We start from the raw sequence: 26624 nt of genomic DNA on the forward strand, positions 1-26624 counted from the left end.
GATGTGTGGGTTTCTAAAAGGGAGGGGCAGTGAAGGAGGGGTCAGAATCCTCTTCTTCCTCTGGCTTTATCTCTTCTAGCCTAGCTCACCATAGCCTGTGGATCAGCTTGGATTAGGGCCCCTAATGAAGTCCTCAAATCCAGCTCCGGTAGGACCACTCAAAGATATAGTTCAGGCTGCACATTCCACGGTCCCTGGGCCAGTCGCCTTGCTGTGTCACACGGTCCCCTGCCCCTAACCAAGTGCAGGAGGGGCTGGAGGGCTACAGGAAGGGAGTTGGTGGGGGTAGGTCTGTTTTCTTGGAAGGGGTTACGTGATATGACAACTGGAAGCCACCGAACCTAGTGGCCTTGGAAACTTCTTCCTTCGTTAAGCCACTTTGTGTTTTTGTCAGCATTAGAGGCAGCGACAGGCAGACCCAGGAAAGGAAGAGAAGCTGAAATACCAGCTAAGAGCCTTTCTATGGCATTATGACCTCAGGACAGGGGCCATCTCCTGACTCATCCATCCATCCTCTGGACCTGTTCTGAGCACTCATTCTATTCCAGAAGTACTAGGGCTGCAAAGCCATGAGCACCTCTGGTCCGCTGTTCACACTCAACGGCTCATGCTGTTAATTCCACCCACCGTCCTGGACCTAAGCTCAGGCGATCAGCTTATTATATTAGAGTAATAATAATAATAAAAAGACCCAGGACCTTTAAAATGAGTAATGTTTATTTAAGGTAGAGAAATGTACTGTTAGGGATGTGGGTGAGAGGGATCTTTCAGGCATCCTGGGGGAGGGGCAGAATAGGTCATGTTGGGGGTGGTCTTTCCTCCCTTGCATTACTAGCCAAATCTCTGAAAAATTCTCCTGTACTAAAGCTCTTTCCCTGTGGAAGTACAAAGAAGAGGTCACTTTGGGGACCATGGCAGAGAATGAGGTTGTCAGAATCAAGGAAGTGAGTGGCTTGCCTATGGCCGCCCTCAGGGCCACCCAGTACTCTCTCCTTCGATTAATACGCTCATATTTTATCTCCGCCCATAGAAGGGCATTTTCCTTCTCACACCCCAGGAGATCCACAGGGCAGGAATTCTCTGCATCTTCTTCTACAGAGAGGCCCAGAGAGATAAAAGAACTCCCCAAAGTCTCATACTATATTTTGCTAGAGCAGAAGGGAGAGCTTAGTTCTCCATCCCTTGGCTTCTGGATCTATGTCTCCGACTTGCTTTGCAGGGCTGGGGATGGGATAAGAAAATTTCCAGGGTTGGACTGGGAAGGTAGGGTCCCCTGGGAAGTCTCTGCAACCACAAGGAACCACCTGAACACTGTTTCCAGGAGGGTAACTGCATCTATGTGCTTGAGGGAGAGCTGGAGGCCAATGCCCGTGTGCTGGTGGAGGAGATGGAGTTCCCTCCGAGCTCCATGTGTGACAGGTGAGCACTGGCTGGGGCCCGTCAGCCATCCTGTTCACTCTGTCCCAGGTCAACCTTTGTACAGAGGAAACAGACAGAGGGGTCTCAGACACGAGGGTTTTGGCTATGGTGGCTCTGTGGTATGTGTGTGTCTGAAGGGGGAACATGAGCTTCATTCTACCTGGCTCTGGATGGTATAGGTGATGTGGATGGCTATTGGTCCCACAGGACATGAGAGTCCTCCACGTCCACATCTCGGACACCTCGGTCATCATCCAGAGGAGTAACAGCCGGGACCTGAACATGGGCTGCACTGTGACTGAGATCTAGGCCAACCATGATGACATTGCCAGATGCAGTCAGGCTGAGGCTGAGTCCTGGTACTGCAGCAGGGTGAGGGACAGAGGACACTTGTCTCCTAGACATGGCAGTGGGCAGAAAGCCAGGTGTATAATAACGAGGCCTCTTTTGCAGGTATTATGATCCCTTAGACGGCAACAGGAGGGCAGACAGCTCTCAGGTTATAGTGGCTGGGCAGGGCTGTCACGTATGGTCTCACAGGCTGAGCACTGTACAACCTGCCAATGGTCTGTGGTGTCTTGTCGCTCTCGACCCGCAAGAACGACCCGTGTCTGAGTGGGTGAGAAACTGCATCCTGAGCCTCAGGAATGTCTCTGCTTCCCCTACCTCCCACCCCCCTGGTGTGAGGAGATGAAGGCCACGGTGATCCGGCACGGGGAGACCCTGCGCCGCACCAAGGAGGAGATCAACGAGCTCAACCGCATGATCCAGAGGCTGATGGCCGAGGTTGAGAATGCCAAGTGCCAGGTAAGGGTCGCCTGGGGCCTTCCCAGGTCATACAGGACATGTGTGTGTCCCCATTGGATCTCACCATTCATGTTCCAGGCCATCTGCACGACCAGCGTCCCTGGTGGTGGTCCCTGGGGGAGACTCAGCTGATGAAAGGGAGAGGCCTACTCTTGGGGTGTTCCCAGATGGGGGAGGGCTGAGACAGGAAACGGACAGAGAGACCTGGGCCATAACCCACCTTGTTCTCCTCTGGCTCCCCAGAACACCAAGCTGGAGGCCGCAGTGACCCAGTCGGAACAGCAGGGAGAGACGGCTCTGAGCGATGACCGCTGCAAGCTGGCAGAGCTGGAGGCCGCCCTGCAGAAGGCCAAGCAGGACATGGCCTGCCTGGTCAAGGAGTACCAGGAGGTGATGAACTCCAAGCTGGGCCTTGCCACCTACAGGCTGCTGCTGGAAGACAAGGAGCACAGGTGGGCATAGCTCTCACCGCAGTGGCAGATTCACTGGGCCTGATGCACTGTTTTGCTCCAGGACTTCTCCATTGTCCATTTCTTTTCTGCCATCTTGGAAACTTTTCAGGGCCCCTCCCAGCCCTGAGGAGAGGCTAAGGAGAAGAGTTTTAGCTGAGGTCCACCATCTGATTTATTTATTTATTCCTTACCTACCTTTCTTTCCTTCTTTCTTTCTTTCTTTTCTTTCACTCTCTCTCTCTTTCCTTCTTTCAGATATTATTTATCTATTTGTCAGAGAAAGAACGCACACAAGCAGGGGGAGCAGCAGACAGAGGGAGAAGCAGGCTCCCTGCTGAGCAGGGAGGCTGATGTGGGACTTGATCCCAAGACCCTGGGATTTAGTAACCTGAACTGAAGGCAGGAGCTTAACGACTAAACCACCCAGGTGTCCCACACCACCTGATTTCTAACACGCCTCTTGTATGATTTCATTAGGGACAGCGGCTTGCTGGTAAACGTTTCAGAACCAGCTCTTGGGGGGAAGAAAATGCCCTTTTACAGTGCTTGCCAATTTCAGTGTATAATCTCTTCCGTCCCGGCTGACTGCAGCTTCATTAAGGGTGGGCTAGAAATGTGCAAAACATTAGACAGTGGGAAGAACATTCTAGCTCTAAGAGTGGAGAGACCCAGAGAGAAGGGGTTTCCTTCTTTTCCTGTCCCACAGTGATGAAGAGGAAGCTGGATGGCAGGTCGTGAGTGGACCAGTTCCTCACCCACGCTGTTGACGTGCAAGTCTTACTTTCTCATTGTTAGGAAGCTCACATTTTCTCCCTGTCCAAGCACACTTGTCCACATTCAAGATGTCTCTAAACTGACTTTAGATGGACTAAAGCCATCAGCTTGGCTGTCACCAGGCAGATCTTCTTGAGGTCAGTGGCAGAAGAATAGATTAAGAAGGGATTGAGATTAAACCACAAGGTGGACTCCCAGTAAAGCGTAGGAGTCTGGGGAACAGGTCACAGGGAAGCTTCTGTTTGCTTTCTTTATCGTTGGTGGATAAGCTTGAGATATCCCATCCACCTGGGTGCTCTTGGCTGGTAGGGAGGGGTTCTAGGTGGTGGTGGCTGGCTGTTTGGGACCAGCTCCACACCCCTGCCAATGGTTTGGACTTCTTACTATCCCTGTGCTGGTGTGGTGTGAGCAGCTCTCGGCCGGATCTGTACGTGGAGACCTCTCAGTCATTCTGTCCTGTGGCATCAGGTGCTGTGGGATAGGAGCTTGTGACTGCAGCTCTAAAAAGTATCAAGCTGGCTGGGCTTGATGGAACACCAGGCCCCCAGCCCTCACACCCTCCCTGAGGGCCCCAGTTGACCCTCTCCCCAACCCACCATGGTGGTGGGGTATAACCTCTTGATCTCACCGTGGGCCATCTCCCATGCTGTCCACTTCTCATTTCTTGTTGTGTGGGTCTCCCTCCTTGTCTCCTGTCTCCCTCAGGCCAAGGAAGGATATTGGGAGGAGAGGCATGGTATGTTCTGTTGGAGGAATCTGGACTGCTTGACTCCTGAAAAGGACTGTCCCTCAGCTTCCATTCCTCTCCCTGACACATCTCTGAACTCTGGCTAATCCCTTCCTTTCCTAGGTCTTCCTTCCCTCCATGCTGTCAGTGCTTAAAGCTACATGGTTCCTGTCATGCTTTTGATCTTTCTGTACATTCTTTCTGTCCTGGAAAGGGTGGGTGGGATTTCTAGGAGGACATTCAATGTGCTAAGGTCATTTCAGCTACTTATTCAAGTGGGTGTCAAGGCTGGAGACACTGAGGAGGGGTGTTATAATGGCTCAGGGCTCCAGAGGGAATGCTCCACTGTCAGAATATGTCTGGCCCAGTGTTGGCTTGTAGTGGGCCCTGAGAAATGTTAAGAGAATAAATGAATTCATCTCTAAGGTTTCCAGTTTCCCACAGGGCATCTCCACTTAAATGTTGCACTGATTTTGAATTCAAAATGCCTTGAAATCACCTCGTTGTTTCCCCCTGTACTGATGCCCACTTGTCAGCTTAGCCTCTTCCTACCAGTTCTTTCCAACACTCCAGCTTCAAACCCTTTGATACCGTTTTCCCCACCCAAAGAGTCACAGAAATCTACCTGTTTTTTCCTTTGAAAAATGCCAGCAGGAACTTCTTTCTTTGCAAAATGTCAGACTAGGACCTCTGGAAAACCCTTTTGTCCTTAGTCACTTACAGTTCTGAAAAATATACTTAAAAAATATATTTTAGTGCACCATGGAGTTAGCAAGAAGGTATGGCAAGTTAGAAAGAGGAACAAAATGGAAATTCCAGAATTGCAAAGTATAATCATTGAAATGAAAAGTTCAATGAATGGGCTTAATGAAAGATTGAAGATGTCAGGGGGTAGGGTCAGTATACTGAAGACAGAGGAGTAGAAATTTTCCATTCTGAACAACAGAAAGAAAAGATCAAAGAAAAAGTAACAGAGCCTTGGAGACCTGTGGGACAGTATCGAATAATCTATCATATGCATACTTGGGGTTCTAGAAGGAAAAGGGTGAGAATGATGTGGGAAAATATTTGAAGGAATACTCCTCATATTTGGTCCAAGAACTCTTGTAGTTGCCAAGAAGACAACCGGCTGTTTAAAGCAAAAATAATGATATTGTTCATAACATTTGTAGAAGGAAAAGATCTGGCAACGATGACACAGATGATGGGGAGGTGGGCCAATGAATTACACTGTGATGAAGTATGGAGTAGCACAGTATTAATTCCAAATAGACTCTTATAATTAAGGATGTATAGTTTTAGTTCTAGAATAATCACTAAAAACAAATATTTATTATCATAAATAAAAATAAAACATTAAAAAAATTTTTGTTTTTTAAAAAAGACTTTATTTATTTATTTGAGAGAGAGAAAGAGTGAGGAGAAAGAGAGAGAGCTCAAGTAGGGGGGAGGCAGAGGAGCAGAGGGAGAAGCAGGCTCCTTGCCCAGCAGGGAGCCTGATGCAGGGTTTATCCCAGGATTCTGGGATCATGAGTTGAAGGCAGACAGTTAACCAACTGAGCCATCTGGGTGCCCCCAAAATAAGATATTTTAATAGAATTTAATAGAATAAATAATGTTAAGCATTTAAAAGTATTTGATTAACTCAAAAGCAAGCAGAAAGGAACACAAGAAGAGGAGGACAATTGTCTCACCTGAGACAAATAAGAAACAAAAAACAAGATGGCTGACTCAAATCTAATCACATAATAATTACATGAGGTGTTTATGTTAAAAACTAACCCCTCAAAACAGGAAGACAAACAATTCAGTGAAAACAGGCAAAAGATTTCAATCAACTCTCTACAAAAGAAGATGTATTAAGGGCCAATGACCCATGGCAGCTTGTGCAGCTTGCTCATCATTATTAGTCATCAGGGAAATCTGCTATGAGGAAAACCCAGCAGCCACGAGAAGGCGAACATTTAAGAGACCGAGGATACTAAGTGTGGAGCAGCTGGAGCATTCACGGAAAATGAAATGGTACAGTCACCTTAGCAAACGGTTTGGGAATTTCTTCTTCTTCTTCTTTTTTTTTTTAATATTTTATTTATTTGAGAGAGAGACAGTGAGAGAGAACATGAGCGAAGAGAAGGTCAGAGAGAGAAGCAGACTCCCCGATGCGGGACTCGATCCCGGGACTCCGGGATCATGATCTGAGCCAAAGGCAGTCGTCCAACCAACTGAGCCACCCAGGCATCCCACAGTTTGGGAATTTCTTATCAAGTTAAGCATATACTGCCAAAAGACAAAGCAATTCCACTCTTGGATATTTGTTCAAAAGAAATGAAAAGTAGGTTTACATAGAGACTGGTACATGAATCTCATAGGGGCTTCATTTAGAATAGCCCCCAATCGGAAAAAACAGGTAGATGGACAAACAAAACTGAGATATTTTTATACAACAGAACATGACTCAGACATACAAAAGAATGACCTACTAATTCAAGAATGACATGGATGAGCCTTAAAAACATTGTGCTGAGTGAAAATGTCAGACACAAAAGAGCACATACTGAATGTTTGCTTCTATTCAAATGAAGTTCTAGAAGTGGCAGTACAAACCTATGGTGATGGAAATTGGGTGAGTGGTTGTCTGAGATGGGGTGGGGAGATGGGCTGCAAAGGGAGAACAGGGAACTTTCTGAGATGGTGGAAATGTTCTGTACATTCATTCAGTCGTGGTTAAATGGGGCATACATTTTGTCAAAACATGTCGGACTGTATGATATGTGTGCCTTTTATTGTGTGTATTTTTTATTTCAATAAATTAATAATAAAATAGAATAAGAAATACTAATTATTTTATTGATTATTTTATTATTAATAATTAACATGAATAATTCCTCTCAATAATAAAGTTTAATAAAATGACTTAAAAACCCAGTCTAACAAGTATGTGAAAGATGTAGATCATTAAAAATTTTTTTTATAATTTATTTTTATTCCCCAAGAGTATAGGTCTGTGAATCATCAGGCTTACACACGTCACAGCCCTCACCATAGCACATACCCTGCCCAATGTCCATAACCCAACCACCCTTTCCCTACCCCCTACCCCCGGCAACCCTCAGTTTGTTTTGTGAGATTAAGAGTCTGTTATGGTTTGTCTCCCGATCCCATCTTGTTTCATTTATTCTTTTCCTACCCCCCAATGCGCCCCCCCCCCACGTTGCATCTCCACTTCCTCATATCAGGGTTGGAAAGACGTATATCTAAAGAAATATAAACATTATCCTAAATGAAAGATAACAAAGAAGCTCTAACTAAATGAGGAGTTAGATTGCATTCATATTCAAAATTCAATTGACATATATTATATATAAAACATAGCATATATTATATACATATCAGGTATGTTTTATACACAATATTTTAATACATAATATTGCATACACACATAGGCACACATGTATAATATATAATATATATAGCATATAAATATAGATATGGTACAACATACATTATATATAAAACACATCTATTATAAACATATGTATTTTATGTATATAAAATACATAATATATGTCAATTTTGGGGCTATCTAGTTTGTTCCATTGATCATTTGTCTATTCTTTTGTGTATATATTATATAAATATATTAAATATGTTAAGTATATATATATAAATATAACATATGATGGGACACCTGGGTGGCTCAGTTGGTTGAGTGTCTGATTCTTTTTTTTTTAAAGATTTTATTTATTTGAGAGAGAGACAGAGTGACAGAGAGAGCATGAGCAGGGGGAGGGGCAGAGGTAGCAGCCTTCCCGCTGAGCAGAGAGCCTATGTGAGGCTGCATTCCCAAACTCCAACATCATGACCTGAGTTAAAGGCAGATGCTTAACCGACTGAACCACTCAGGCACCCTGAGTATCTGACTCTTGACCTCAGCTCAGGTCTCGATCTCAGGGTCATGAGCCTGAGATTCATACATCATCATGTATGAATGTACAACTAACGTTATATGTAATATATAGTTATAGATATACTTCATATATCTATGTCTGTATCTTTGATATGCAACAGCAGTGACAGTGCAGATCAGTAGTAAAGGAGGGACTATGCATTGGTTATATGCATGGGAAAAAAATGGAACTGGAATCCTGCCTTCTATTATACACAAAGTCAATTCCAAGTCAATTCAAATTATAAATGTCAAATGCAAGACTTTTAAAAGTTTTAGAAGAAAAAAACTGATGAGTGTCTTTTTGACCTTGGTATAAGGAAGGATTTTTTTAAAGTTTAAGTTCTTATTTCTTCATTTGAGAGGAAGAGAGAGAACACAAGAGCACAAGCAGGAGGGAGGAGGGAGAAGAAGACTCCCCACTGAGCAGGGTGCTGTCGTGGGGCTTGATCCCAGGACCCCAGACCCAGGACCCTAGGATCATGACCTGAGCGAAAGGCAGATGCTCAATGGATTGAACCACCCAGGCGCCCCTATAAGAAAGATTTTTATGCAAGGCACACTGAATGCTTAATATGAAGGAAAAGGTGGGTAAAGTAGACATTAAAATTAAGAACTTTTATTCATCAAGTAGGGACAAGGTGAAAAGACAAGCCATAAACTTGAAGGTGATAATCATGATACATGTAAGTAACAAAGTATAATATATAGAAATAGAGATTTATATAGAAATATAAAAGTACTTGGAATCTAATAAAAATAAGGCAAACAACCCAAAAGAAAAATGGCAAAAGAAAAGGAAATCCATAGAGATAATAAACATTTAAAGAGATATTCAGCCTCGATAGGACTCTGAAAATGCAAAGCAAAACCAAAAATAAAACTGATTATATCCTTTCATTATTAAAAATTAAAGACGTGTCAGAAAAGATATGAATCTGAAATCTGATCAAAGTCTAAATTGTTATTACAACAGCTTTGGAAAATAATTTTTGTTTTGTATTATTGAACATTTGACCCAGAAATTGCAGTCCTAGACATGTATCACAGAGAAATCCTCACATATGCCCAACAGGGGACATTCAGAAAAGTATTCATAGGACCATCTTTGTAAGAGAAAATAAAACGAAACAAAACAATAACAGAGTTACATAAAATATTGTGTATTCACTTAATAAGATGCTATGAATCCTAGCAGAGGACTCCTCTTTAATTAAAAAGAAAAACAAAAAACTTCCTTTGTAAGTTATATCTTTAAAAAAAACCCCAAAACCAAACCTCAACCAAACAAGGAAAACTGATAACGCATGTGTGTGATCAAACTGGAAGAAACTGGAAGAAAGCAAGGGTATAATTGTCCCCAAATCCAAGGAAGGGTTCACCCCTAGGGAGAGCAGGGGATAGTCTGGGGACAGAGTGTGCAGGCACATGTAAATTACTAGTAACGTTTGGCTTTGTGCTTCTAAGTGGACTCCTGGGTATTTCATTTTCATTATAGTATTAGATAATAAAATCAATATACTATTTATAAGACATGAAACCTCAACAGAAGGCCTAATTGAACACCTAAAGATAAAACAGAAAAACCTAAACAGAAAGTCTTCCCTAAAACCTAACGCCATAAATTCAGAGTGGAAGAGTGTGTTAAGGTGAGTGGTTAGGGGTTCAGAGGGCATTGTACACAGGAGGAGTGAGAAGTTCTTCACGAAACTTATTTCCTCATTTGGGCGTGAACATGTATGTGGGTACTGATCCACGATATCAAATGTATTTCTTATTTTGAGTTATGTTTAAGAAATGGTTTGACAGGGGTGCGTGGGTGGCTCAGTGGGTTAAGCCTCTGCCTTCGGCTCAGGTCATGATCTCAGGGTCCTGGGATCAAGCCCCACATCGGGCTCTCTGCTCAGCAGGGAGCCTGCTTCCTCCTTTCTCTCTGCCTGCCTCTCCATCTACTTGTGATCTCTGTCAAATAAATAAATAAAATTAAAAAAAAAAATGGTTTGACAGCCAGTACCCTAAACAACTTCTTGTCGAAGCACAGCAACAGATAACGTACCTAAAAGTTCCTACCAGTGGTATTAGCACAAAAACCAAAGTACCCATGTGTGTATACCTGTAGGAGAATGGAGAAAGAACTACAGCAGTGAAAACAAACAAACAAACTAACTAACTAACTAACTAACGTTACATGCTTCAAAATCTCACAAACAGAATGTTGGGGAGGGAAAAGCAAGTCATAGAATGTGTAACTCTACTGTTATAAAGTTTAAAGTTAGGCAGAACTAACCAATTACTTAGGGTTTCCTATGCACATGGCAATAAAGAACAGCCAAGGAATGCTTAATACAAAAGCCCAGGATGCTGGCTACTTTGGAGATCGGATGGGTTCAGAGACAGAGGATATTGTGATCAGGAAGGGTCCCATGTGGAGCTCCGAAGCCACGGGTGGGTACGCCATGATTATTTTTATTACTGCTCCCTATTTCTCACTCCATACGCCCAAACTACTTGGCTCCACACATTTCCCCCACCTGAAGGACCCTTCCTTCCCTCTCCTCCTCCTTCCTTCAAGACAGGACCTCCACTCTTCCACCTGGGCTGACAGAACAGCCCCTTCTAGCCCCTGTCAGAATTCTGCAATTATAACAAAGTGAGGTCACAAAGCCCCCAGGAAGGAGAGACTACTTCCTCAGAGGCAGGATTCTGGGAGCTGCTTGGGCTGAAGCTGGGCTTTGGTGCTCACTGGAGGCTTGGAGGAGACAACAGCTCTCTTCATCATGGTGAGACTTGTCCACGTGGTGCACTGGGTCACACGGGGTGACGGGTCTTAGACTGCCCAGATCTGTTGGACCCAGCCATGCTCAAGCTTGTCTGTTGTGTCTGCAGTTTTTGGGAATGGGAGCAGGAAAACGTGGGCTGTGGGACCAGGGCAGACATAGAGGGGAGATGATGTTACTTGCTGTCTGTTTCATATCCATTTCCCACTCCCATCTGCTCTGGAAAGCAGCTGGCGCTGGGCTGGTGTGAACAGCACCTGTTCTCTGCTTAAAGAGTGTGTGGCTTCGTGTTCTTCTGGGTGTAGAGCAAAGAGCGTGGGCTTCAAATGCAGTCTAGCTCAGCTGCTGACTGGCAGGGTCACTCACAGCCCGCTGGGTCCCTACTTTCTCACTCGGCAGATGTAGTGAGACTCAGCTTGCCCAGGGCAAGATAATGGAGACAGTGACATCCACCCGGCCTTCTTCATAGGTGGTCATGAGCCCCAGTGATGTGGAGATGAAGGACCTTGAATGGTATAAGGCACCATGATTGGTCCCGAGCCCAGGCTGGTAATAGACCAGTGTGCGGGGACAAGGCACAGGAAGGGGAAAGGCCCATTGGTCTTGTCCCTTGCAGACAGTACTCCACATAGTGGCCCTAGTTTTGGGGAAAGAGCTAGAATCGGGATCCCTGTCACTACTAATAGCATTCATCGAGTTAAGGAAGTTTCTCCCCATTCCTAGATTTTTAGAAGTATTTTTAAAATTAGGAATCCCTGCTGGGTTTTTAAAAACAATTTTTCTATTAGTTGAGGTGATCATATGTGGTGAAGGACCATAACCGAGTTCCTGAAGTTTAATTACCTCAACGCTTGGAATAAGCCCTATGTGATCCCAGTCCACAGACTCAACAGAATGTCACCACACGTGGGGATCATTTGTGCCCTCTGCCCCTGTTACCTTAGGCATCTCCAGACCTGATAGAGCACCCTCCAGAGCACCTGCCAAGCGCATTTCATTCTCTATACAACCCTTGGAGATAGAAAAGATTACCGTCCTCACTTTACAGATGCAGAAACAGAGGCCTGGAGAAGTTAGAGGATCTGTCCATGATGGATGGTGGAGGGGCTGGTACTGGGACTGTCTTGCCGGCTTCAGCTCATAGCCTTGTCAGCTCTCATTTCCCTGAGCCTCCCTGTGCTGCTTCTACCCCACCCCGCAGTGCGAGGAGGTACAGGCGACCGTGCAGAAACCCACGCAGCACCCGAGGCACAGCAAGGAGGAGCTGAACAGGCTCAACCAGGCCATCCAGCGGCTGACTGCGGAGGTGGACAGTGCTAAGAGTCAGGTGAGGGGTGGCGGTGTGGGGGTAGCAGCGGCGTGAGGAATGGTGGGAGGGTGTCCATTATCTGTGACAACTAGTCGGTCATCCCCTACCCTCTGGAATAGGTGGATAGAGTTTCTCCTTGTGAGTGTCTAAGCAAATGGAAGTGTGGCTGCATTTGCCTAGGACTCTCTGTCTTTCATGTGGGCAAGTAATCAACATGTAGATAAATATGTATCCTATGCATGTTTGTTTGCATATCACTTTTTATGTGTTGTACATTTTTGTGTCTGTGTGTGATGTTTGTCCTAGGTAACATTAAACTTGAGCCCGTCTTCAGAAATAGCAAGATTTTTCCTAGAAATCCAGCTTTCTGGGTCCTCTTCAAAAATGTGCAGATTTAGCGACATTTGGCTAGAGAAGAGAGGCCTCTGTCTTCTCTGTTGCCTTCACTTGCATGCCCCTGACTCCACCGCCCCAAGTTGATTCCTTTAACACAGAGCCAGAAGACTCTTTGCCATTGACCGTCATCTGGGCCAGCACTGTTGTTATCCTTGTGGAAGACAGAAGGCACATGACCCTGTGTCTCTAAATTCAAGAAACAAGACTGAAATGTGCAAGAGGTCCTAGTGATTGCAGGAGAATGAGACTGTGCATACTTCTTCATGGCATGGGATACTCTTGCTATACAGTTAACATTTGGTCTTTACCTTTTGATGCCTCTAACCGGGCTTCCGTTAGGCACTCAGGGTGGTGGCTCAGGCTCGAGACCTGAGAAAGGAGAGGTTCCCACATGAATGCTTTCTTTCTCCCCACTTTTCTGTCTCTCATCCGTCTCTCTTTCCCCCCAGCCGCCCTGTTGAGACCCCGGCTCTTGCTCTACCTGCAGAGGGAAGGGCTTTCTGCAGGTATAAGTATCTCAGGCTTTGAGGGGTTCACCTTTCTTCAGGAACAGATGGCTGTTCAGGTTCCAGGGGGTAACCCTGTCACAGTTCAGTCTCCTGCTCGCCTCAGCCGTTCGGATTCCCACCCCTCCCACCCCAGTTTCCTGAGCAGCAAACACATCTCAAAAGGCAAGCGTTTATCATCATCGTCGTCGTACAATCACCATCACCATCATCATCATCATCGCTGTATTTCCCCAGACACTACAGATGCTAGTTTCCTATGAGGAAAGGATATTCTTCTGGTTAATTTTCCTGATGGAACGCTAATGAGGTCTTCGGGAGCATTGGATGCTTCCTGGATCTGAGCTCCTATTAGAAAAGTCACACGTTAGGTGTGAAAGGTTCTCTCTCAGCCAGCCCAGATGCCTGGCCCCAAGTCTCCATCCTGGGAGCCAAGCAGACACACACACACACACACACACACACACACACATCCATTTTTCGGAACAGGATCACCCATTCCTTACAATGATCTCTAATCCCTCGCTCACTCTCCAACCTTTGAGAAAGGTCTGGATCCTTGATGTGTGGGTGGGGGGAACCAAGGATGTCCTGTCCCGTGGTCTTCCCTTTGCCCCCAGCCCTGTGAACTAGACAGAGGCACAGAGCCACGGGCTCTGCCGGAGGAGGGTGCCTCAGACAGCGCCCAGGGCAAGCTGGCCTGGCTGGAGGCCGCCCTGCAGAGAGCCAAGCACGACATGGTCCGCCAGCTGCGCGAGTACCAGGATCTCATGATCGTCAAGCTGGGCCTGGACTTTGAGATCGCCACCTACCGCAAGCTGCTGGAGGGCGAGGAGAGCAGGTGAGGGCTGGCCGGTGCTTTGGATGTGGCCACGGTGAGGAGGGCAGGGACGCAGGGAGGTCACTATCTGGGTCCTCGCCAGCTGGAGAGGGGTGGGAAGAGATGACCTGGGACTTGTTCTCCTGGAGCCAGTTTCTCCCCCACCAACTTGAGGGCCTTAAGACAAAATGTTCCAGCTGATGAGCACCTTTGGCACCTGGGATAGGACAACTTGTGAAGTCATTCACCTTCAGGAGCAGAGAGCCGGGGTCAGTCTGTCCATCTAGATAGCTGCAAGGACCAAGGCCCAGCCGGGGGGGGGGGTGGGAATAAGGGTCTCCCCGCCTTCTCCTTGGTTCTGCCTTTCTTCCCCCAGTCCTGGGGAAGGCATGGTTTATGGGGAAGGCATGGTTTATGGCTTTTAATCTTAGACAGCAGAGATCCAAGGGCTGCTGGCTGCAGCTGGGTTCTCCAGGCCGAGGGGAGGGAAAGGGAACCCACCATGCGTCAGGCAGCCTGCATTTATTCTCTCCTTTCAACCCCACAAAGCCCGTGGGAGGGAAGTGCTGTCATTCCCATTTTACAGATGGGGAAACTGAGTCTCAGGGTAAAAGCCCGTCTCAAGGACTCACAGGTAGAAAGTGACTGGATGAGTGCTCTTCAGGTGGTGGAGCTATTTTCTCTGTAGTGTCCTTTAAAATGTCCCCCTTCACGGTTTCTTCTTTTAGGCTAGGTTTAGGTTGAAGAAAGATCTCTAGTCTTCTCCCTCCTCCAGGAAGTCATCAGTAAAACGGAGCTATCTGAATTTAAGGAGGAAGGATTAAGTTTAAGGTCCTGAGGAATGTGAAGCAAAAGGGTTGTGGTGATCCGAGAGAACCGGGAGCATGCGGGATGGACGGATCTCTGCCTGTTGGGGAAAGCCAGGAGAGTTTTGTTTTAAAGGATGGGGATTATTATACCCAGGAGGTATATTCACTCACTCAATTCCTCCTTCTCCCCTGCAGGCTTGGTCTGGGATTTGGGGCAGGGAGCTTCTGTAAGTAAATCTTAGACCCGGATTGGGTTGGGGAAGTCAAATCTTAGCCTCTCTTCTTTGGGTGTATTCTTTTGGGAAGGGAGAGGGGTCTGCTTCCACTGTGTCTCTCTTTTTGGGAGTCTGTTCCTTCTCCTGGGAGTAATTCTTTTTGTGTGCTGGGGGGGAAGGTCTGGTGGTCTGTCCTTTGGGGGGTGGTTTTGTTGGTTTGTCCTGGGCAGTGGGAGGAGCTTCTGTGGGTCTGTCCTTGTGGAGGAGACTGTTTCATTCTGGCGTGGGAGAATCTGTGTGTCCGACTCCAGGGAGGGGGCATTCTGGAGTCTATTTCTTGGGGGAAGGGGTCTGTGTATTATTACTTTGGGGAGTTTGCACCGGTCTCCTGTGGGGGTGGAGGAGGGTCTTCGCATCTTCCCTCTTGGAGAGGAGTCTGTCTGCCTTCGGGGGCGGAGCGGGAGAAGAGGGCTTCCTGTCCCCAACAGCCACTGTCTTCTCAGCCCTGGGAAACGCTTCCACCTGCGGACGCGGCTCAGCCTCGGGCCCCGCCCGCCTGCTGCCTCCCGGAGCGGATTCCGGCGCCCTGCAGACGGGCGCCCCTGGCGGCGGCTGCGCGCTCTGCGGCTCCCTCGCCTGCCTCGGTGGCTTAGGCTGCCGAGGCACCCGGGGATACTGAATGTTCCTGCCCAGCTGTGGAGAAGTCAAAGACCCCTAGCCCCTGCCCCCAAGGACTTGACCCTGTGCCTCAGAAACCCTCTCCCACGGAACTGGACCTCACTTCATCTTTCCATCATGGTCCCCCCCCCCCCCCCCCCCCACCTCACCCCAGAGCGGAAAGTCTTGGAATCTAGCTTACGGAATGGTCACTACCCTGTCCCCTGGGTGAAAACAGCCGAGTCGCTGTGCCATTGGGGAAGCTTGGTGGTTTACCTGGACCCAGTACCCTGCTGCTCTGACCCACCCCCAGACTCCTCTTTCCCTGGGACGACTCCTTTGCAATAAAATGTTCTTCAGTGGACTGAGCCCCCCAGGGGCTGTTTGTGCCTGAATTCCTCAAGCTGTGTACAGAGCATGGTGGAAGCTGATCGGGTTTAACAGGGACGGGAGAAAAGGAGGGGACACTACCAGGAAGTTACCTCCCCTTGTGGTGTGTGGGTCCACATGACTTCAGTTGGCGGTGATATGAACCAGGCTCCTAAGGGCTGGGCGGCTGCAGGCCCCTGGGGGAAGTGAAAGAAGGGGTTAATTCCTCCTCAGATCTGCTGTTCCCCAGCCTCATGGACCCTCTGCTGAGTGGCTGAGCTCTGCCTTCATTCATCCACTCACTGGCTCTGTGGACGCTTACAGAATGGCCTCTGAGGGTCGAGTGTAGTGCGGAGTGAGCAAGGAAACTGGTTCTGGAAGGGAAGCAGGCCAGAAACCAAAAAACCAGGCCAGAAGAGAACAGCGTGAGATGGGGATGAGGACGAATTGTCCTCCCACTGCCCTGGCAGGGGCACCTGAAGACTTACCCTGGGGAAGATGGCCCTCCCACACTGGGGCTGGGGGATATGAACAGCACTGGGTGGCTGGGGGCCCCGGGCCCTAGTGACCTGTGACAAGTGACCTGATGGTAGGTTGGGAATGGCATACCCTGGTGGAGGAGTGTCTTGGGCGAGTCTTTGGAATCAGATGGAGAGTTCCAGCTTTGCCTCTACTTCTAGGTCTAAGGTGTAGTTTGCTCTGAGTTTTCACAAGGCAACTGGACTTTGGGGGGCAGAAGATAGGCCAGTTTGGGGTGGTGGGTGGCCAGAGAAGGGCTGGGTTTCTGGGCTCTTTCTTCGTCCCTTAGGCCCAAGAGAAGCTTCCATTTGGTGAGCTCACATTCTTTTCTGTTGCACAAAGGGTTACATCATTAACACATCTGGGAACAATGGTTTCTACTTTCTGTGTCCTTGGGTGGGGTGAAGGTGCGTCATTGGCAGGAGGCCCTGGCTTTACCTTTTAAGGAAAGCTAGTGCCAGGGTGTCTGCTGTGTTCTCCTGGGTCCTTGCCCAGAAAACAGGTATCCAAAGGGCCCCCTTCCCGGGTAAACAGAGCAGTCTCATGCAAGAGGAATGAGACGGAAACTTGGCTGCAAGAGTGCCTCCCACCTGAGGGGTTGGGGCGGGACCCACTGGAGTCCCATTTGGTCAGACTGACACCCACGGTGTCAACGTTCTTGCCACACTCCCGAAGGGAAGTCACTGCCTGAAAGCAGAGCTGCCCCTCTGTGAGATTTCTCAGTTGGGCTCCATGTTCCCTGCATTTTGCCAAGAGGTAATGACATTCTGTGATTTTCAAGGTCAGGTTTTTCCAGCTCCTGCTGTGCTGATCATGTCAAGGGAAGTGCTGAAGGAAACCTCACCTAGGAGCTGTTGTCAGGACTTAGGGTGAGCGTTCTACAGCCTACATCCCTGAGGACTGGCTTGCTCCCATTTTCCTACTTCAAATCCCAAGCCTGATATCACTTCAGATCCCAAAGGCTGCCGGGTCAGGCTTGCGTGTCTTGCCTGGGCCACCAGCCATGCCTGCGGTTTGGGGACCGATTCTCTGAGTGGTTCCCCTGGCTACAGGCCACATTCCATGTTGGGGTGGGAGAGAACTGTCTGGTACATTTATAGAGAGTCATTTGCCAGCCTATTTAGAAGCATTGTTAGTAGAGGTGACTTCTGAAGGGAGGCAGGTTGTCACTGGAGTCATCATGTCTCAGCAGAAGGAGGGGACCACTAGGGGTCAGCCTTCTGTTGGATCCTCATGTCTGCCTCACACTTAATAGTCTGGAAGCATGACAGATGTAACTTAGCTGAGTTGGCATCTCTACATGAGCCTCTCAAGGCTGGTGACTGTCCTGGTCACACAAATCCAGGGCCTGCCACGCAGTTGATATGAACAGGTTGAGAGAGGCTCTATGTTTTGTCCCCTCTGTCCTTGGATGCATTGGGTCCTTCTTCCACCATTAACACGTCTCACCCTACAGAAACCCCTTAGGAGTCTTTCGAGTCTAAATGCAATCCTTCCTGATATCATTCCAACCGTAGTGTCTCAGTTAGGCCAGCCAGGAGGATGGAAGGATCTGGATTCTGTTTCCAATCTTGCTGTTATCCTGGCCAAACGCTGCCATTTCTGAACCCCAGTCCTGCCCTCCCCAGATCTAACTGGTGTAGCTTCATTTATCCCTTTTAGTTGTCCTCTCTACCTGGCCTCTCTGCACCATGGTTTACCCATAAAATACGAATGTGCCTGTCACAGGGTTGTGTGAAAAATATATAGTGCTGAAAACATAGTAAGAATAACAAGCATAATTAATATCTCATGGACTGGGCTTTGGACGCCTTTAAAGAAGGCTCTACATGTCTAGAGCTGGCTGGTCTCTTGCTGCTCCAGCTGGAGCTCGGGTGTTTACAGGGCAGGAGGGGAGCTAGGGGAACATACTGGTTAGAGCTGGGGCTCCCTGGCCAGAGGGCCCCTCCCCATTATGACAGCTGACAGCACCGCCCTCACTACTCCCATCTTAGTCCAGTTCTCCATCTGGGACCCCACGGCCCCCCGCCACCAGCATGAGTCTCCCTGTGTGCTCACACTGAGATCCTATCCACAAGTACCCACAAAATAAAACTCCCCTCTTTGTCACATACACACATGCACACACACAATCGCACACTGGAAAGGTTCACAGTCACACACACATGTGAGCTGTGCATTGATCTGGATGCAATCACAGACACAGCTCACAGACAGCTGTGCACAGACAGTGAGCTATACAGAACGAAGCTACGAATAGCATGAACCCAGCACAGCTGCGAGGTCTCCCCGCTTTCCCAAAGCTCCCCCAATCTCGTCCCAGCTCTTCTGAAGACTAACAGAGCTTTAAACCGGTAAGGGACCTTAGCAGCCATGTTACCTAAATATTTTATTTAACCAGTGAACACATGGAGGCCCAGAGAGAGGAGGTGACTTTTTAAAGGTCACACAGCAAGGTGTTCCTTTTTTTTTTTCACCATCTCCCCCCACCACCACCACCATTTGGCATCATGAGTATTAGGTGCTTGATTCCTTCACTCTTGCTTCTCTCCCTGAGCCTGTGAAGGAGTGGGAACTCGAGGGAGTGAGGATTGTGCCCCTGGAGTAGTATAGGACCGAAAGTCAGAGCTGGAGGGGGGCTGAGTAGAGTAAGTGCGGCCAGTCATTAGGGCCCTGCGGGGCTGCTAAGACCTGAAGGGAAGAGTCAGCTGGAAGAGGTGAGAAGTTCATTGGGACTGGAGTCGTGAGTGGTTCTAAACTGAAGGGTAGAGAGACGGAGCTGGGGTTTGGAACTCAGGTCGAGACTCCGGAAGCCTGCTTCTGAGCCATGTGGTGTCACAGCACAGAGGGCTGGTTAGAGCAACTGCACACTCTGGAACTCTCCCAGGGTTCTGCCCTGCTCAGAATTCCGTCAGGTGGGGGGAGAGGCGGTATTGGTGGGTGGGAGGCCCTGGATCCCTCCTCTCCCTTCAAAGAGTGTCGTCTTTTTAGACCACTCACTTCTGGTCTCTCAATATTCTTCCTTATTTCTACTGCTCTGAGAGGTGGGGAGGGGGACTTAGATTTCTGCTACCGTTTTTTGGGGCCTGGGCCTGGAAGGTTAGAAACGGACCCTGCTGTACAAATGCGTATTCAGGGACTTGCCTTTGCCCATAGCGAAGCCGAGAGGCCGTCTTCCTGATTCTTTGCTCCTTGTCAGAGCTTCATCATTGTCAAGAGGGAAACAGTTCTCTGCATAAAGGAGCTCAATGGCCCCACAAGACATGGAGATTTCTCTATTTGCTGTCTCTGATCACAGATATAAATTTAATATGATGTCAATGTGTACATGTATTCAGTTTACGGATGTTGATGGGAGGCTGGCCACTGCTTCCTGGAGGGGTCTCCACTTTATATTCTGCAAATATATACTGCTAAAGGAAAGCCCATATCATGATTATTTTGTGGCAGGAATTGCCTGGATTGTTACATGTATGAAATTCCTAGTCCTCCCATCTGCCCTATGAGGTGCTCTTTTTTCATTCTCACTTTAGAGACGTGGAAATTGAGGCACAGAGCAGATAAGTAAATTGCCCAAGGTCTCTGAGCCAGGCAGGAAGAGAGCCCAGTTTTAGACCCAAGTCATCTGGCTCCAGGGTCCATGTGCTCCCCTCTGTGCCAGCTCATCTTCTCGCTATGTGCGGTTTCCTATCTCAGAGGTAATTTGTCAGCTATGACAAGTCTCCAAAGCCCAAAAGGACTCCATTAAAAGAAAAAAAAGAAGTAGCCACATCAAAGGCTTTTTGAAAGTTTAAACTATGTTCATGTATTTACCCTTCAAGGAATCCTCATAAATGGCTCAGGCATGAGTCTTCCCCAGCAAAGCAATGACTGCTGTTTCCTTAAGCTTTGAGTGGTTGGTGACTCGAATTTTCATTATCCATCAGTTTACAGATACACACAGGAAGTTTTCTGGGAGGCAAGTGTGGGTTGGTGAAATGACCATGAGTGGTGCACACAGGGTTCAAGCCCCAGCCAGACGCTGAAACTTGTAGGGTGCTGCCCTAATTCCTAAGCATCTCTGGCTGCTTCTTCTGCAAGGTGCATCATTGCGGATAAGATCATTACAGTCGTGTGTGTAAAATGACATCATGTAGAACCCTAGCACAACCCTTGGGGTCAATCTGAGACCACTGTGAGCCCAGGGACAGAGGAGATGGAGACCTCAGACTAGACCCTTTTCTGCTCCACGGGACTTTGGGAACCCTTCCATACCTGGACCCTTGTGGATAACAGAGATGCAGACACGGCTCAGAGTTGGCTACATTGATTTATTGGAAACACAGATCAAGACAGAGATGAACACGGCAGAGATGGAAGGGGAATATTGGGGGGATGGGGTGCGGCCATCACCCAGGGCAGCGTAGGGTGGGGCCCTTGTCCCGGCCCTCTGGCCCCTGAGCCCCCTTCCCATGGGTATCAAGAGGACGGGCGGCCCTTCCCAGCGCAGACAGCACGGCTGAGGAAGAAGGGATCACGCACAGATACGAGGGGCTGGGAGTGGGACAGACCGTTCAAAGTGCCAGAGAAGTAGTCGAGAGCTTGCTCCACTGGGAGGCTGGGTGGGAGAGACTCCAGGCCAGAGGCTCGAGTTGGGGTGTCTAACATCTGCGGCAGCTGCTGGCGCAAGAGCCCACGCCACAGGAGCTGATGCCACAGGAGCCCACGCCACCAGTGCCCAGGCCACAAGACGTGACTGAGTTGCAGGGGCCACAGGGGGCACAGGGGGCACAGGGGGCGCAGGGCGCGCACATGCCCGTGCTCACCGCCAGGTTCCCGCTACAGGGGGCGCTGCACGCACTGCCGGTCACAGGCCGGGAGCCGGACACACAGAGGTCCCCGCAGACGACCCCGCCGCGGGAGCTGCTGACACCTGGGAACCCCAAAGGCCCAGTTAAAATTCTGGGGGTGGGTCATCAGCTTCCCTGATGACGTCCCTCCCCATGCCCTGAGCACTGCATATTCAAAATCAGGAGAAAATGACTTACAACAGTAGGTGCATCTAGTTTCAAAGCTGCTCTGACTCCCAGTCCCTCCTGCTGTGATGCCAGCCCACCCACCCTATCATATTTAGCTTTCAGTGGAAGCCCTCACTCCAAACTCTGCCATCCCTTCTAGGAATGAAATAAATCCATGCACACAGGGGCTGTGTTACTCACAGACATTCACTGCGCCAACGCCTTCACATAGTCTGAGGGGGAAGAAGAAAAAGGCAACGTGAGTGATTCTACCAGAGTTGCAAATAGAGCTCCCCAAATCCTTGGGGTGGGGTCCATCCCTAGTGGTCAGGGTGGGAGGAGAGAGTCTGAGAGTAGCCATCCCAAGCCATGACCTCCCCCAAAGTGATGGATGAGAGGCTGTCCTAGATCCCTGGTCCTTCCCAGCCCAGGAGAAAAGGGTGCTGTTTATTCAAGGAGCAGGAATGAGCAGCTCAGAGCCTGTTTGGGCGGGTCCCCACCTCTGTTCTTCGCCTTCCAGCAGCCGCCTGTAGGTGGCGATCTCGATGTCCAGGCCCAGCTTGGAGTTCATCACCTCCTGGTACTCCTTGACCAGGCAGGCCATGTCCTGCTTGGCCTTCTGTAGGGCGGCCTCCAGCTCTGCCAACTTGCAGCGGGCATCGCTCAGAGCCGTCTCGCCCTGCTGTTCCGATTGGGTCACTGCGGCCTCCAGCTTGGTGTTCTGGGGACCCAGAGGAGAACAAGGTGGGTTATGGCCCAGGTCTCTCTGTCCATTTTCTGGATGTATCCAGTCTCTCCCCTCCCCCATCTGGGAACACTCCAAGAGCAGACCTCTCCCTATCATCAGCTGAGTCTCCCCCAGGGACCACAACCAGGGACGCTGATCATGCTGATGGCCTGGAGCATGAATGGTGAGATCCACTGGGGACACACATGCCTCTGTGACCTGGGATGCCCCAAGTGACACTTACCTGGCACTTGGCATTCTCAACCTCAGCCGTCAGCCTCTGGATCATGCGGTTGAGCTCGTTGATCTCTTCCTTGGTGCGGCGCAGGGTCTCCCCGTGCCGGATCACCGTGGCCTTCATCTCCTCACACTGGGGAGGGGGGGGAACAGAGATGCTCCTGAGGCTCAGGATGCAGTCTCCCACCCACTCAGACACCACAGACCATTAGCAGGTTGTACAGTGCTCAGCCTGTGTGACCATACATGGCAGCCCTGCCCAGACTGTATAACCTGAGAGTTGTCTGCTCTTCTGTTATCATCCAAGGGATCAGAATCCATGGACAAAAGAGGCCTTGTTATTATACACCTGGCTTCCCTCCTACTGCTGTGTCTAGGAGGCAGGTGCCTCCTCACCTTGCTGCGGTACCAGGACTCGGCTTCAGCCCGGCTGCGGCTGGCGATGTCGTCGTACTGAGCCTTGATCTCGGCCACAATGCAGTCCATGTTCAGGTCCCGGCTGTTGTCCATCTTGACGATGACCGAGGTGTCTGAGATGTGGGCATGGAGAACGCGGATCTCCTGCAGACCGTGGGGGGTGGGATGATGGAAGGATCTTATTTACATCCCAGACTCACTCACCAGTGTGGTCCCAATCTTCTCACCCCTTCTTTGGTCTCTAGCCCCTGCTCCCACTATAGCCTCATGGACTGCAGCCCCAGCACAAATCCCTGGCCAACTCCAGTCCTAGGCCAAGGGCCCCTCTTCCAGGCTGGCTGCCATGTTTCTCACCTCCTCATACAAGCGCCGCAGGAAGTCAATCTCCTCGGTCAGGGCCTCCGCGTTGGCCTCCAGGTCTGACTTGCGGAGGTAGGCGCAGTCCACATCCTAAAGGGGAGAGGGGGCCATTGATGTCTCTTTGGGAAGGCCACACAGAGCTCTTGCCACCCAGAGAGCACCCACTGGGCTTGGAAAACTCCCTGGTAACCTCCTTAACTGGTCATCCTTATGCCTGATATCCTGGAACTGATGGAATTCTTTACACAGGGGTCAGGTGCAGGGTTAAGGGAGGGGGATTGTGAGGTTTCCAGGCACTTCCTCTGGTACCTACGCGTTGATCCCTCCAGAACCCACACCTTGCCCTATCACCGAAACTTAGGGTCTTGTATAAAATGGGTCTGTTCTAGTGGTACTCCAGCCCTCTCTGCCCTGATACCTCAGGGAAAGAAAACTAGGTCTGTGGTCAGAAGAGGTCTCAGGGATCAATTCTGCCCCTTCCAAACCAGGGGAAGGGACAGGCAACTCTGGACAAGAGCCTTGACCTCAGTGCCTCAGTTTCCTCACAGTAATCCCTGTGGGAAGGACCTGGGGGGTCCACATGATGGCACTTGTGGCAGATCAAGTGTAAGGGGTGAGGAACAACAGCAGTGCTCAGGCCAGCATCTCCCCGCTGTTGGGTGGGGGGGCTGAGGATGTGACTGTCCCCTAGCATTCATGGGCTCTTTCACTCACCATAGTTAGGAACATGCACTCTCTGGCAGGCCCAGGGCAGAACGGGTGGGAAGCCATAGGCCAGATGGGAGTTATCTCGGATGGGATGGACGAGGAGGGTGCCCTGCTTGAAGCAGGCAGTGTACTGTGCTGTTGGGGGCCCCCCTGGGAGGGCTGGGGCCTTTGGGGGTGGGGGGAGAAAATAAGGGCGGGGTTGCTCTGTTGCTTCTGGGAAGTCGCTCAGCCTCTCTGAATTGAAGATCGTTCCCTCCTGCCTCTGCCCTGCTTTCCGAGTTGGGGGATGAGTATTCCGGGGTCACTCACCTTCTTCAGGGCCACAAATTCATTCTCAGCGGTGGCCCTTAGTGCCACCTCTTCTTCGTATCTGGAGATAAAGGGCACAGGGTTCAGTGGCTAGACTTTTAATACGCTGGGATTTGAAGAGACAAAAAGAGAATGGAGACCCAGACAAACAGAGTCCAGGAACTGGATCTTTGGGAGGAAGTCATAGAATCAAAAATTGCTGGACCAGAAGGGAACCTGTCCATCCCTTTCTTGGGGGAGCTCCATCCAACCTGTCACTCAGGGGACTTCCGGTTTCAGGGACTCTCTTTCCTGATGTGGGTGGTGGATGGGTGGTGACACCGTGCACATTTCTGTAGATCTTCTGTTTCTGGACTGTAACTCCCTGGGGTGGGGGCAGGAGCCCCATAGGAGTTCTGGTGCCCCTCGTCCCTCCCCCATCCCACCTAGGGGCTAGCACAGCACCTGGGACTTAGAGTAGATGTCAATAAACATTCGATGAATTAATGAAACAGATACATAAGGATGAGGTAGCTGGAGTAGCTCCTGCTCTCACCAGGGTGTAAATGCCCAGAGCATTTGTCCCCACAGGCTTCCTGGCCCTGTCTTCTTCCTATTAAGAAGTTCCTCTTGTGGTCTAACCCGAACCTATCCTGCTTGGGCTTAAACCCCTTTTGTTTCTTGAGACAACCCTGGGGGCCGCACTCACTTCTTTTTGTAGCCCTCCATCACCTCCTGCACGTGGTTGAGCTCCGAGGCCAGCCTCCCGCTGTCGGCCTCCACGCACTCAGCCTCCCGCCTCAGAGTCTCGATGTAGCCCTCAAACAGGGGCTCCAGGTTGCTCTCGCAGCACTTGCGGTTCTGGTAGAACTGCCACTTGGTCTCCAGCAGCTTGTTCTGCTGCTCCAGGAAGCGCACCTGTGTTCAGGGTGGTAGGAGGGTGTCAGGTGGCTCCTGGTGTCCCAGGGCCAGTTTGGTGGTGGGCCCGACTGCTTTAGGGTAAAGTCCCAAGCCTGCAGCTGAGCAGAGATTTGGCAGAGAAGGGCAGTGGGAGACAAGGTGACTTCCGGTCTTCCTGATTGTCATGCGTGTCTGCAGTGTCCAATGTAGGGATAGGAGCCAGGGTTGGGGAGGGTCAGTCCCTGCTTTCACGGAGACAGACAGATCCGGACCTGGTGAGTCTGGGTGGCATGTGGTTTGGAGCCAGCCAGAGGTTTCTGTTTTGCCTCTGAGCCCATGTTCAGCCTGGGTCCGGAGCATGGGTAGAGTACAGGAAGGATGTGGCTCAGGACCCCCACCTAGAGGATGCCCCTGTGGTCCTCTTCCTAGTTCTTCTGTTCATTCTTGTGTCTGTGTGTGCAGACTGCCCTCTTGCTCTAGCCTGCCAGTTCCAAGCCTGTCTCTGTCTCTCTGTGGGGACCTGACTGCTTGAGTGGAGGTCGCCTGTACTAGCAACACTGTCAAATCAGGAACCTCTGCTACTGTTGTCTTTGGTCCACCTGGGCCCTGGGTGTGCTTCCCTCTCCTCCATCAGACTGGGAGCTCCTCTGAACCCTATGTCTCCTGTCCCTGACTCTCCCGAGTGCCTAGTCCAGGACCCAGAGGTTCAGGAAGGGTGTGATCAAGGGCACCCACCTTGTCGATGAAGGCAGCAAACCTGCTGTTGAGGCACTTGATCTGCTCCTTCTCCTCATGCTTCACACACTGAGCATTAGGGTCAATCTCCAGGTTGAGGGGCGTGAGGAGGCTCTCGTTGACAGACACGCTGGTGATGCAGGGTGGGCTGGGTCCACACACGCCTCCGGAGCGGTAGCCAAAGCTGCGGCCACAGGAGCCAGCGCGGAAGCCCCCACAGACACTGTGGCTGCCAAAGCCCCCACTGAGGCCGCGGTAGCAGGAGACTCCGCGGTAGGGGGCGGCTGTGATGCAGCAGCGGCCTGGCCGGGGCCCGCAGGCTGAGATGCAGCTGAAGGCACGGCCACAGAATCCCGATCCGCAGGTCATGGTGCTTCTGGACGTTGGGGCTTCGGAGTACAGGGATGAGGTCTGGAGTCTTGTGGAAACTCCAATGTGCTCTGCAAGGTGCCCCGGTCCTATTTATGCTCAGATCTGAAGGGCTTGGCTGTGCAGTTGGGTCAATTTGTGCTTTATAGGCTTGGGCGGTTAGTTGAGTCCAGCACCTCTTTAGAATGTGCTTTAATAATGGTGGAGTGGCCCGCACCCTCCTCTGTGTATGGGATGCCAGCCTCTGGGCTGCAGGGGGACTCAGCAATGTTTCATCTTCAAAGTGTCCTGTCAGCAGGCGTGCACTCACCAGAGACTGGGGAGAGAAGGGCAGGGCAGGGGAGGTGGGAAGGGGTCCAGGGGAGGAGAGGAGAAGGAAGACCA

General features: G+C 49.9%; 2 protein-coding genes across 3 annotated transcripts; one reads left to right on the forward strand and one right to left on the reverse strand.

Moving 5' to 3' along the window:
• The first annotated feature begins 10815 nt into the window (after positions 1–10815).
• Positions 10816–15978, forward strand: LOC309869788 (keratin, type II microfibrillar, component 5-like). 2 transcript variants are annotated; one of them, XM_082741419.1, is made up of 5 exons: positions 10816–10905; positions 12104–12229; positions 13734–13954; positions 14938–14969; positions 15446–15978. In XM_082741419.1, exons 1-5 carry the CDS (start codon positions 10903–10905, stop codon positions 15634–15636), a joined length of 573 nt encoding a protein of 190 aa, XP_082597545.1. In that variant the 5' UTR covers positions 10816–10902; the 3' UTR covers positions 15637–15978. The 2 variants fall into 2 exon arrangements, with proteins under 2 accessions (XP_082597545.1, XP_082597546.1); XM_082741420.1 differs by having other exon boundaries at positions 15461–15978.
• Positions 15979–21142: 5164 nt separating this feature from the next.
• On the reverse strand, positions 21143–26240 carry LOC309869775 (keratin, type II cuticular Hb1; the record flags this gene model as incomplete). The annotated part of the gene is made up of 9 exons (XM_082741401.1): positions 21143–21414; positions 21701–21732; positions 22000–22220; positions 22471–22596; positions 22860–23024; positions 23235–23330; positions 24258–24318; positions 24946–25154; positions 25872–26240. The coding sequence occupies 9 exons, from the start codon at positions 26238–26240 to the stop codon at positions 21143–21145; spliced, it is 1551 nt and encodes a 516-aa protein (XP_082597527.1).
• Between the last annotated feature and the right edge of the window lie 384 nt (positions 26241–26624).

The sequence above is a fragment of the Mustela nivalis genome, assembly GCF_964662115.1.
Source record: "Mustela nivalis genome assembly, chromosome: 7".
Taxonomy (NCBI): Eukaryota; Metazoa; Chordata; class Mammalia; order Carnivora; family Mustelidae; genus Mustela; species Mustela nivalis.